The sequence below is a fragment of the Cydia fagiglandana genome, chromosome 12 (genome assembly GCF_963556715.1).
Source record: "Cydia fagiglandana chromosome 12, ilCydFagi1.1, whole genome shotgun sequence".
Lineage (NCBI taxonomy): Eukaryota > Metazoa > Arthropoda > Insecta > Lepidoptera > Tortricidae > Cydia > Cydia fagiglandana.
This window is the reverse complement of record NC_085943.1, coordinates 19,548,970-19,562,297: the sequence shown is the minus strand read 5'-3', so window position 1 is coordinate 19,562,297 and position 13,328 is coordinate 19,548,970. Positions and strand designations below refer to the sequence as shown.

General features: G+C 37.7%; 2 protein-coding genes across 2 annotated transcripts in view; one reads left to right on the top strand and one right to left on the bottom strand.

Annotated features, from left to right (window-relative positions):
* Positions 1 to 13,328, bottom strand: part of LOC134669703 (immunoglobulin superfamily DCC subclass member 4-like) — a 207,434-nt gene that overhangs the window by 42,431 nt on the left and 151,675 nt on the right. The gene's annotated exons all lie outside the window — the stretch shown is intronic.
* LOC134669301 (uncharacterized) lies at positions 11,298 to 12,411 on the top strand. The gene has a single exon (XM_063526806.1). It carries the CDS (start codon positions 11,542 to 11,544, stop codon positions 12,409 to 12,411), a length of 870 nt encoding a protein of 289 aa, XP_063382876.1. The 5' UTR covers positions 11,298 to 11,541.

The following is a 13,328-nucleotide window of genomic DNA, read 5'->3' as shown; positions in this document are numbered from 1 at the left end:
TCAAATTCATTGTTTGTTGACCAATAAATTAATTTCCATTTTAGAGGTGTTTTTTATTTACTTAATTTCACCCGTGCCACATTATACTCAATGGATTTCTGATTTTATAATTTGTTACGGTTTTGGTCTAATTTTGATATGATCTTGAAGATTGCTCACAATGATTGGATCCAAAATGAATTAAAAAAAACGTGCATCCTCCGTACTGTACCCTGTCCTTTTTGCTAGCACTTAGATTTTTTTTTGTTTTATACCTTATTGTTTGTATTTATGTGTATGCATTTGCAAATAAAATATTTTTATCTCTTTCTTTCTTTCTATATCAAAACCATATCAAATTTTTGTATTGGAATCGACCTCGGGGTGACAAACATTCTGATTTCGACGTGATGTGGGCCTTTGGGTCAGGAAGCGCTGTGATGGTAACACAATGAATAACTCCTTTGTGTACACTTGACTTGAGTAAAATGAGGTTTTCTGTTATTGTCATACGGTTTGATATGGGAACGGATGATATGAAGAGATCTCGTTTCCTTACCCGAAACATCTCAATGATTGCTTGTACCGGAATCATTTATATTTACATTGCGAATTTGATTAGGAATCGGCAGAACTGCCAAAATATCACATGACACTCTTTGGCCAGAAGTCCGTGCTCGCGATGGCTTCCAGCAACGGCCGCGGGACTTACATGACAAACTAGCTGAAGTTCAACTTTTTCATAGACATATACAGTAGGCAGTCGGTAATCCGAACGCCGAATTACAGAGCGATTCGGTAGTGCCACGTGCTTGTTTTTATGCCTTTATTTCATATACAAATCCACTAATCCGCAGTTCTAACAATCCGGCAAAGCGGAAAAAAATGGGGTACCGGATTACCGAGCACCTACTGTAATTAAGTTAGTGTTTGTTACCCAAAATTTTAGCGTTTCCATTTTTGATTGGGTATGCAAAATGTTGCGTGTTTTTTTTTTTGTATAGGATAAAATGTTATGTCATATGTTTGCATTGTTTTTATATATTTAGTTGCAAAATAAGGAGAAGTAAACTTCTTATACATGAATCAGTTTGAAATAGTTAATAAAAATCGGTTGCAACCGCTAGCCCAGTTAGTTAACACGCTAAGCTTGAACGGGCGTTGTTTATCAGTTCCATAGTTAAGGCCTAACCCGACCTAAAGCGGCTGAGACAACTATCGCGTGCCCTGCGATAGCACCCAGGCACGAACAAAGGTGCACTTACCTTAAACCGATTTAAAATTTTCTGGAAATTTGTGAGTTAAGTCTAGGTAGGTACTGCATTTTGTAAAGTCTGCAGTTAAAATAGATTAAAGTAGGTTTATTAACCTATTTAGTAACCTAGCTTATTGTATTCATGTATGATACGAATGCGCCGGTTATCAGAACGGTTAAGGTGACATTTCTATATGTACTGCAGCTGCATTAATGTTGCAGTGTAAATACTGCCGTGACGTTGGCGCGGGCGCTGTCACTGTCACTGGAGAAAAATGAGTGACGCTCGTTGCTACATTATAGGTACTGCACGATTTAAACTTTAATCCGTCACTCATTGTCTCAAGGAAATTGAAGGTGACAGTCCATTTCCAACGACAGCTGCATTACTGTTAATTTTACTATGGAAATTGACAATGACAGCGACGCGTTCAGTGCACGTAGTGCAGCTGCGGTTAGAGATGGAATGTTACCATGACAGTTGTCACTGTCGCGCCCGCTTCAACACCGCACTAACTTCAAAACAGTAATGTTGCTGCAATTTCCATTATAAGATTGTCAGCTGCTACAAACACACGACATAATATGCTAACCAACATATAAATGCTAGTTTAATGTCATAGTTTCATCGAAATAGGGTTTATTATAATCTGTTTGGTTCTAAACATAAGTTGGCAAGCAACTTTGCGTTTCGCTTAACTTTTAAAATCCGTGGCGAGCTGTCGAGACTGGCAATATAATCAACTTTAAAACACGCTAACATACGAGTAATATACGATTTAGTACGTGTGGTGAATTTTTGTCAATACTGTGGTAAAAATTTAATAAAGAATGAAAAGGTCAGTTTTGACACTTCGGTGACGTGGCGTCCGCGTGATAGCTTTTGTGTTTGACACGGCGTCGAAAAGGTTAAAGACTGCTTTTAATGCAGCATAACCTATATTTTTTACTATAATCTGCAGCGATATCATGTTCGCGTTTTATCACCTGTCATGTCATGCGTCATGGGCATGATGAAAAATGATAAACTGAGCCGTATTTTAGACGGTAAAAAATGTGCAACTAGACAAACGTGGGAAATTAACAATAAGTAATACACAAATACACTTTTTTTTTAACTCCTTTCAAGCATAGCTTAAAGCACGAAAAATCACGTACATAATAATTTTGGCTGGAACGGACGCGACTTGGCAAAACACCCGAATAACTTAACCTAATTTTCACGTTTCTCTAATGTATGCCAACGTAACCGTTTAACGTTATCAACTGCAGTAAGAAAATAATTTATTGTGTATAGGTAAGTATAATAATACATAGGCAAATATACATTGAAAAATTTAGGGTAGAAAAGGGGTTTCAATCGATGTTGGAAAGGCGGCACTGTCGTCAAACCCAAGCCACCTGGCACAGTGATCTTAAAGCGGTGGCGTGTGCCTCGGATGCACAGTATGCATGTGGCACGAACGCATCTAAGAAAATAATGATCGTGGGCAGTCAGACAATGTTCATAATTTTTGATGTTTAATGTATATTTTAGTAACACAATTTCGTGATATACCTACAGACACACTATAGTACATTATTGCAGAGGCCGGGAAAGGGCAATTCGTGGATGAGTTTCGATTTTGTCGGACGACGCGAAGCGGAGTCCGACAAAGAAGACGAATCCACGAATTGCTATTCCTGCCGAGGCATATATAGTGCTTTTCTCCAAACATGCGAGGAAATAAGCTAAAATAATTATTATTTAACCATCAAGCATCACTCAAATCAAACCTTCACATCCAAAATGTCAAAAACAATTTCCCTCTTTAATTAATTTTTAAAAGTTAAAGTTACAAACTTATTCTGCCCTTCAGTATTCGTTCATTCAAAATAATTGTGCAATATAGTTGGTCAAACCAACTTTTCAGTCAGTAAGAACCAGGAAAACTATACCCATCCTTTTCCTTTGGGTGCTAGTACTAGTGTAAGACAAAGATAGTATGATTCTCTTTGTCTATGTTTGAAATGAGAAAGTCCTTTGACAAACTATATAAGCTTTATGAACACGGATGAGATTTAAAAAAAATATAAAAATAATCTTTGATTTTATTAAGCAGTATTCGCACGATCATACACGTGAAATGATAGCTGATCGGGTCGTGTAGAAGCGGCTCGCGGCAATAATAATTGGCCGTTTGCGTTTTTTATTATTAAAAAGTAAAAAACACTACAGTAATAAGTTATTACTGTAGTGTTTTTTTACTTCCCGTCCGCTAGAACAGGACAGCGATAGTTTGATGTTTTTTAATTAGAGTTTGACATTAACGAAGAACTTCCCGTAGTATTTTTGCTACAGTAAGGTGAACATTTCCGAGCATATTGGAGAAAAATATATTAAAATATCACTCACGTATTTTAAAACGAAAATAATGCTAAAATGAAATCGAGCAATCGGTCGCGAAAAGCTGCAGCCCACACTCCACAGTCTGCGTCGGTCCACCAACCCGCGCCCCCGTTGAATCTACTCGTTATGGAGCAGAACATGTCAATCGAACATGAGAAATCTTCGATTTAAATAATAATAAATAAATAGAATGTTACAATTACAATTAATACGCGAAAATACGTGAGTTACCCGTTTTAACATATTTAATCACTAGCTGTGCCCGCGGCTCCGCCCGCGTGGAATTCGGTTTGTGTCAGTAAGCTGCTAAATATATAAATTAAAAAAAGCGGCCAAGTGCGAGTCGGACTCGCCCATGAAGGGTTCCGTACCAGCAAGTAACATAATAAAATTGCGGTTTACGATTTATGACGTATTAAAAAAAAACTGCTTATCATATCTCGTTCAAACCAATTTTCGGTGGAAGTTTGCATGGTAATGTATATCATATATTTTTTTTAGATTTATCATTCTCTTATTTTAGAAGTTACAGGGGGGGGGACACACACATTTTACCACTTTGGAAATGTCTCTCGCGCAAACTATTCAGTTTAGAAAAAAATTATATTAGAAACCTCTATATCATTTTTGAAGACCTATCCATAGACACCCCACTCGTATGGGTTTGATGAAAATATTTTTTTTGAGTTTCAGTTCTAGGTAGGAACCCCCAAAATTTATTGTTTTTTTTTTCTATTTTTGTGTGAAAATCTTAAAGCGGTTTACATAATACATCTACTTACCAAGTTTCAAGAGTATAGTTCTTATAGTTTCGGAAAAAAGTGGCTGTGACATACACGGACAGACAGACGGACAGACAGACGGACAGACAGACGGACAGACAGACGGACAGACAGACAGACGGATAGACATGACGAATCTATAAGGGTTCCGTTTTTTGCCATTTGGCTACGGAACCCTAAAAATAGTAAATTACATTACGCTATATTTTATTATTCAAAAAATTATAACATTTATAATTTCCTGCATGATAATTTCTTATTGTTTCATACTTTTTAGAACGCGATTTGTAGTAGTCCGACTACGCCCGAGTCTTTTAGTATGAGAAAGTCGAAGTCGCCTAGCTTTGGACCGCGTGCAGTGCGCCACATACGTCGGGCAATTCCCGACTCCTTTAGTATGAGGGCGCCGAAGGAGCCCGGCTTTGGAACGCATTCAGCGCGCCACGTGCGTCGGTCTTAGCCCGACGCTTTGAGTATGAGGGTGCCTTCGGCTCCCAACTATGGCAAGCGTACAGCGTGTCACGTACGTCGTGTTACGCCCGACGCTTTGAGTATGAGGGAGCCGCCCGGCTTTGGACGCGTACAGCGTGTCACGTACGTCGGTCTACGCCCGACTCTTTGAGTATGAGGGCGCCGAAGGCGCCCGGCTTTGGTAACCATACAGCGTGTCACGTACGTCTCTTTTAGTATGAGAAAGTCGAAGTCGCCTGGCTTTTGACCGCGTGCAGCGCGCCACGTACGTCGGGTTAAGTCCAAAGCAGTGCCGGATTAAGATATTTTGATGCCCTAAGCATTTCTAGACCATGGTGCCCCCTCTCCCTAGGGTCATTAAGATTTTTTTTTTGTTAAATTGAGTGACTTTCATTGCCGCATTACAGCTGAGAATGGAAATCAGTCACATCATTTTATCACGAAAATTGACAATGCCGCAGCAGTAATTTTGCAACAGAGTACCTAATGCTGCTGCAGTCGTCACCGGAATGTCACCTTTATCATATCTTAGGTTGGAATGTAACTGAAAACGCGAGCGAAGCGAGCGCGAAAATTTTTCGATATAAAAACGCAATTTGATAGACAGTTGTACATTTTTACTTTTAGTATGGAAATCAGCCACATCATTTTATCACGAAAATTGACAGTGCTGCAGCAGTAACGTTGTAACAGAGTAATGCTGCTGCAGTCGCCACCCGAATGTCGCCTGTATCACATCTTAGAAAGTGATTGAAAACGCGAGCGAAGCGAGCTCGAAATTTTTTCGTTATAAAAACGCAATTTGATAGACAGTTGTACATTTTTACTTTTAGTATTGAAATCAGTCACATCATTTTATCACGAAAATTGACAGTGCTGCAGCAGTAACGTTGTAACAGAGTAATGCTGCTGCAGTCGCCACCCGAATGTCACCTTTATCACATCTTAGAAAGTGATTGAAAACGCGAGCGAAGCGAGCGTGAAAATTTTTCGATATAAAAACGCAATATGATAGACAGTTTTACATTTTTACTTTTAGTATGGAAATCAGTCACATCATTTTATGACGAAAATTGACGGTACCGCAGCAGTAACGTTGTAACAGAGTAATGCTGCTGCAGTCGCCACCCGAATGTCACCTTTATCATACCTTAGAAAGTTATTAAAAACGCGAGCGAAGCGAGCGCGAAAATTTTTCAATATAAAACGCAATTTTACTTTTAGTCCCAACCAGGCGCGAATCCAGGATTTTATACAGAGAAGGGATGGGACAGTTTTCTATCAGTCTAGCTTCGCATAGGGCTCGATATTTAAGGGTTTCTGCGAGGTTGTTTTCATACAGAAAAGATGCAAGAAAGAATTACGCGCCATTATTTTTGCAAATTAGCTTTTGGACAGCTAAAAAAAATCGTGTGGTAAAAACGATGTGTCTGTCCCTAATTTTAAAATTTGTTCTACTTTTTAAACCTGGCATTTTGGTGGCCCTAAGCATGTGCTTGTTTAAAAGCAATAATTTTATTTACCAATAACGTGCTTGTTTTGCTTATAAATCGGTTAATCCGGCACTGGTCCGAAGGTTTGACTATGACCGACCGGCGCCCGGCTTTGGTAAGCGTACAGCGTGTCACGTACGTCGGACTAAGGTTAAAGCATTCAGAAGTTAAGGTGTAATAAAGAAACTCACATAAATAAATATATACCTACATACAAACACGAACGCTGAAAACACAATACACTCTCTCTCTCTCTCTCTCTTTTGGGTAGTCGTGAAAAAGGTGGCACTGTGCAATGAGGGGTAATTAATTTACACTCGTTTAATTTTGTTGTATATTATTAAATCGACATAATTATTCAATTAAATTTGTTGATGTCCGTCGTCCTTGAACCTTCCTCGGTGGCTATTCATGTCACTACGTATTAAATTCAGCGCCATCTGTTAGTTTACCAGGGTACTCAATAGTGGTAGCACATATTTGAAAAAACTTTGCCCCTGCTTCCTAAGTAGCGCCATAAGATTCAGGGGCGAACTTAAATCAAGCGAGTGTTGTGGCTACCCCCCCTTTTATGGATTGAATTTTTATAGCCTATAACCTGGCCGGAGATTTTCTCGACAGATTAGTAAAGTTTGCATCAAAATCCGTTCAGCCGTTTTCACGTGATGCGCGTTCAAATAAACAGACAAACAGATAAACAGACAAAAATTCTAAAAACTGTTGGAACGTGTTCTGTTGTCGATTCTAAGTATCCCCAGCCAACTTTTTTTCAAATATCTTCCATGTAAGTACAGACTTTCGACCCTCTACAGCTTTATTATATGTATAGATTATAACGTGTAAATGTATACAGGTCAACAACCTTTAAATACCCGTACGTCACAGATAACATAATTATAATTACTTGAGATGTCAGTCTAAAAAAAAACCTTCGACGACTTCGACGATGGATAAAATAGCAACCAAATAAATAAATAAATACATTTATATGGTTGCTGCTGATTCGTTTTGTAATTATCTGGTTTAGTCGCGTTCATTGTATTTGGGTTCATTAAAAATATATTTACAATTTAACAATACACACTTTCGATTTTGTTTCATAGTCGAGTATTCTGAGTATTTTTTATTTACTTATTATTGCCTTATGGGGTTTAATGTCAAAAAAATAGTTACACAAAAAATACATTTTAACACATCTAAATCTAACCTTATAAAATAACTTACAATTAAATAAAAACTAAATTAAAACTAACACAAATAGTCCCCCAGATCGGATCCCTGCGGAAGGGTGCCAATACAGCTGGCCACATTCCCCCGCTGGATGGCAACTCCAATTCTTTGGCCAAGGAATGAGCCAGCCATAGGATCCCTGGTGGTGTCAAGGAGCATCTTCTTTAAATCTTTATATAAACTGATTTACTTATTGATGTTATATCTAATTTATCGCAAGGCCTCAAAGGATCATGTCGAATTTAGCCTACAATTCGATAAGCATGCTATATATACGATAAATTTAATCATATTTCTTACAATCTCATACCTAGGTACATATATTAGATTCTAACGGACACTAGTTAGTAAAGAAAATAAGTTAAAGAGTAATTAAACCAAATCAACACATCCCACGCCATTACATAGAATCAATGACATTTCATAAATGACGTCCAGAGTCAAACAATAAAGTAGGGCAGCAAAATACTTTTCTACGATGTTCCTGTTGATGCTAATAATGCTCATTTCAGTTTATACCACTAACGACATACTGTTTTAAGCACTAAGTATCAAAATTGCAAAAGAACTGCGATACAGTAAAATCTTTTTATTCCAATGAGTTTAATTTTGACATACTTACCCAAATGACCTACGTCAAAAGTGAATAGCGAACAATTATGGAACGAATAGAGTCGCTATGTATTGTGTTTTCATATGAATTATTACATATTTATTTGATATAGTCTTGTATGAAATCTAGAAGAGCACCAATTTACAATTAGCTTCCACCGGCTTTCCCCACTGAAGTCGTTTTTTACTTCTTTAAAATTGATTAACTTTTTTTATTAAATCTTAAACCTTTTTAATATCAGGGTATGAATAACACAGAAATAAGTTAAAACTTAAAAATACATTAAAATAAAAGGAAAAATATATATCTAACTTTTTTTTATAAATTACCTATATGATAAACCTACAAAATAGGAATTCTAACATCTTTGAAATAAATTAAGTTTATTATTAAGTGCCTTTTTGGCAAACATTTGTATTTGAAACAATCTTTTTTGGAATGGGTTACTTTTCGAATTTATTATAAAAATCCTGTGATTGTTACTGTATTTCTTCTCTGTCTGGAATTGAAGTAAATATGTTTACTTAAGTGATTGGTTTTACATTTGATGCTAAAACAATATTTACTATAAAACAGCTCTATCTGTTATAGTCTATCCCGGTTCGCATGCCATGTCTTATTAATTTAAGGAAGTCGTATTGAATATATTATTTTATTTAAAAAAAATGTATTAACCTAATACCAACTCATTCGATTTTTGTTCCTTGACAGCTTTTAAATGCCCAATATCATCGATATGTTTACACTATTTACGGCACTGTATTTCCTTGTAATGAGGCATAATAATATTTAACACGGCCCGATACAAGGCAGAATTCCTAACCTCAAAATCGTAGAGAAACTCCGCTTTTATAATATTCTGTGAAGTGTCCGTGAATTTTTAATAACTATCGGGACTTTAATGTTATGTTTGGAGCCTAACAATACACCACCCATGTTTAGCGAGTGTTGGGCCAAACTTGTATGGGAGCGGAACATCATCCTTTAACTGCTAAGCCGTAAATGGCTTTTATCCAGCCAAAGTTCTGACTAATTTACTTATTAATTATGTTACTATGATGTATACCTACATTGCCTATAGTTCGTTTTTTTTAGCATTAGAAAGAACTTGAAAGAAGGTAAGCGATCTTGACATGTCTTTTAATTGAAAAACGCTTTTTAAAAATCAGTACTATTACTTATGAAAGCAGATGAATATAAATGATTGTATTAGAATAATAATTGTTACATATATTTGCCGTAACTTATTTTAAAAATGTGTTTTTCAATTAAAAGACATGTCAAAATTGTTTACCTTATTTCTAATGCTAAAAAAAAGACCGTTACATGCCTACATTTCATTACTTATCATGTTTTACAGAAAAGTTACATTTTATAAAATATATTCATAGTATTTGTTTAATCTGTGAAATGAAATGAAATGTATTTATTTATTTGTCTTTTATCTTTATCGGAAACTCCCGTCTATTTCCAGTTTCCGCTTGGCCATGAAATTGCTCCGCGAAGCTGGCGAAGCGGAAAAACAGACCTTATTCCCAAGGACGTGCCCGGTCAGGGGACATACTCGTAAATACATTCAGCGTACACAGTCTTGTACGAGTTGGAAACAGCTATTTTATATAAACTATGTGAACTATGAATATTTAAAGTATTTTATGCAATACTTGATATATTGTAAAAACCTAAAAAAGTATGGTGATCGTTAAGATCGTTTTGACAACATAAAAGCACGGCTGTTTGGTACAATTTTTGGGTCTAAAGTAAACAGTTTTCTGCCAATTTATGACTCTGATATGTATATATGTTCTTACATTATTAATCATACAAATACCGATAACAAACACTTAGGGCCACTTGCACCATTCCACTAACCCGGTGTTAAGTGATTAAACCGTTATCCCAGTGTCAAATTGTACTGGTAACCATGGTAACTACTGGTGTAACCGGTTAACCCCGGGTTAGTGGAAAATGGTGCAAGTGGCCCTTAGGTGTTTATTATGAGGAGCAGCATTTTTGTTTTCATTTGCTAGTATTTATTTAAAATAGGTAAAGATTCTAAAAAATTGTGTTCATATTTGCAATAAATGGCGACTAGATTTACGCAGAAATGTTCTGCTTGCTTGGATTTCGCTTGTGAGACTTTAAAAAGGTTGGTTCAGTGCCCGTATCGGGCTGGAAGCACGTACTGGCCATGTTTCACCTGTGAGACTAAATGCAAACTCTGAACTATCCAACTTTTCAGGGTATTGGGGTAAATATGTGTCAGTAAGTTTTGAACATTGTTAAAATTTAGTTTCAAAACTTTATAAAGCTGGGACTATGTCAATTATCTTTTGTTTGAAGTTCTACTTTGCAGTCTTAGAGGATATAACCAACGGAGACGCCATGTCTATAATTTTCGGTACAAAATAGTCTGCCGTTTTTTGCGGGGTAGGGGCACATCAAATGTATAGGTACGTCATGTCAGATAAACGTCAGTCCATACATGTGGTTGACATTGTGGTTGACCATTGGCCGCCTATTTTCGACAGAGGGGAACGCCTGTTAATGACCACTCCGTTTGGTTATATTCTTTAAGTTTGCAGTTGCGTTATTATATTTCTTAAGCTTCATTCTTCAGATATAAAAACCAGGTAGTCCTTTAACCTACTAGGCAACTCATCGCATGTTTAAAGTGGGTAGAAAAAACTTTAACTCAAACAGGTCTATCCCCACTTTTCCACCTAGCCTTGGTGGGTAGTACGGCTTGCCGCCATTGCTCATTCTTTATTCTTGCGAGGCAACGAACGCACGTAAAGTCATAATTTATTTCAAAGTCGTTTCAAAATGCCTAAACGTAGTGCAGAGGAAAAGATAGCACATTATACGCGTAAAATTCAAAGATTAGAAGAAAAGAAACTCAAGCGAAATCGCCGAGTGGTACCAGTGTTACCGGATTCTTCAGATTCTGAAGAAAAATCAGGTGAGTGTATTTTTGCAAAAACCTTACACTTTGTGGTCAAATATCATGCATTTAGTGCCGCGCGGGCCGTGAGTCCACGTTTGGTAACTATAAACCTGGGGGGCGGCCGAGAGTCGTCACGAAGGTAAAACCAGCTTGGGGGTTGGCCGTGAGTCAACACGATAGCAATATATATAATATTACCTCATAAAGATTATCCTATATCGGTTCTCGATCATAATCTCGTACATTTAAAAACACCTTACGGGTTTTAGTTGAAAAAATATTTTTAGTCTACCCTCGAATAAAAAATATTTATTTTCTATTTTTAGACCACGAAAATATTGTTGAAGATGCCCCGGTGACTGAAAATAACGAAGAATTGGAAATGTCTGTCCCTCAGTCGAATGAAGAACCGCCACCGCCACCTCAAGCGGAGGCAGGTGATATTGAGACAGCTCCTGTTCTGGACGCGGAGTTACTGACAGCTCTTGGGGAGGCCACGGACGATGTTCCAAAATATGGCGAAAATATCCATCCCGACTTGGCGCAAAGATGGTTACCCATATTACGCAAAGGTATGGACAAAGAAGCCAAGGACAAGCTCATAAAAGAGTACATTATACCAGAAAACTGTAAACTATTCAGAGCACCGTCCTTAAATGCCGAGATTTCTGCGGCAGTTACAGACATAGCAAGAGGTCGCGACAAGAAAATTGAAGCAGAACAACAGCAGTTAGGTGTTGGATTATCTGCTATAAACAGAGCCATGACCTTACTTCTAACGACCGAGGATAAACAAAGTAAGGTACAAGCGATAAAAATTCTATCTGACGGATGTCGGATTTTGTCTGACCTACATTACTCAGAATCACAGGCCAGAGTAAAACTGGTCACTCCAGGATTAGACAAAGTTTTTCTCAATCTGATTCAAGATGTCGAGAGAGACGAGACCCTCTTCGGCAGTAAGCTCTCAGAAAAGATTAAGGCATCAAAGGCGATCGAAAAACAAAGCTCTCAGATCAAAAAGACAGTCACGACCACAGCCAGTTCAAGCACATCTCAGACTGCAGGTCAATCGTACGCTCGGTACCGGGGAAACTGGACGAGGCCCGCTCGCTTCCAACCGACGAGCCGACGGGGGCGCGGCGGGCCACGCTGGAGCGCGCCGGCAGCTTACAGACCGGCAGCGCCGACCCCCGCGCAGCCACAGCCCAAGACAGCTTACACCAGGCCACGTGCGCCAGCGCGACAGTAACTCAGGTATACGCCGGTCGGCTTAATGCCTTTTATAATTGTTGGGTTAATGTTACTAATAATAGGACCATATTAGACTGGATAAAATACGGATTTCCAATCCCGTTTACCGGGCCTGTTACTCAATCTGTCAAACCTGTCAATTCATTTTCAGGCCACGAGAATCATGAAATGAAATTAGCTATTCAAAATTTAATGGATTTAGGTGCTATTACTGAATGTCAACAAAGCAATGATCAGTTTATATCAAAGATATTTCTACACCCTAAATCGAATGGTAGCTATAGGTTCATTCTCAACCTAAAAAATCTTAACAAGTTTGTTGGTAAGTCCCATTTTAAGATGGAAGACTTTAGGACCGCTTCAAAATTAATCCCAAAAAATGGATTCATGGCTACCATCGATTTAAAGGAGGCATACCTACTAGTACCTATAGCTAATGCCGATAGAAAGTATTTGAGATTCGAATATAACAATATTACATACGAATTTACTGCATTGCCATATGGACTTTCAGTAGCACCTAGAACTTTCACCAAAATCATGAAAGAAGTAGTTACATACTTAAGAAAACAAGGATTTACATCGACTGTATATCTGGATGATATTTTATGTATTGGAAGGGATTACCGCGAATGTAAACAAAACGTAGAAGAGACTCTTCGTCTACTTGAGTGCCTAGGATTTGTTGTAAATTATAACAAAAGTTCTTTACAGCCCCAACAGTGCTGTAAATTTCTAGGTTTTGTTTACAATTCAGTAGAAATGTCAATATCCCTTCCTTTAGAGAAACGTAACAACATAGCACAGCTATTGAAAAAGTTTATTAAATTACCCGTTTGCACAATAAGAGAGTATGCTCAATTGTTAGGAGTACTAACAGCCGCATGTCCAGCAGCTAAATACGGCTGGTTGTAT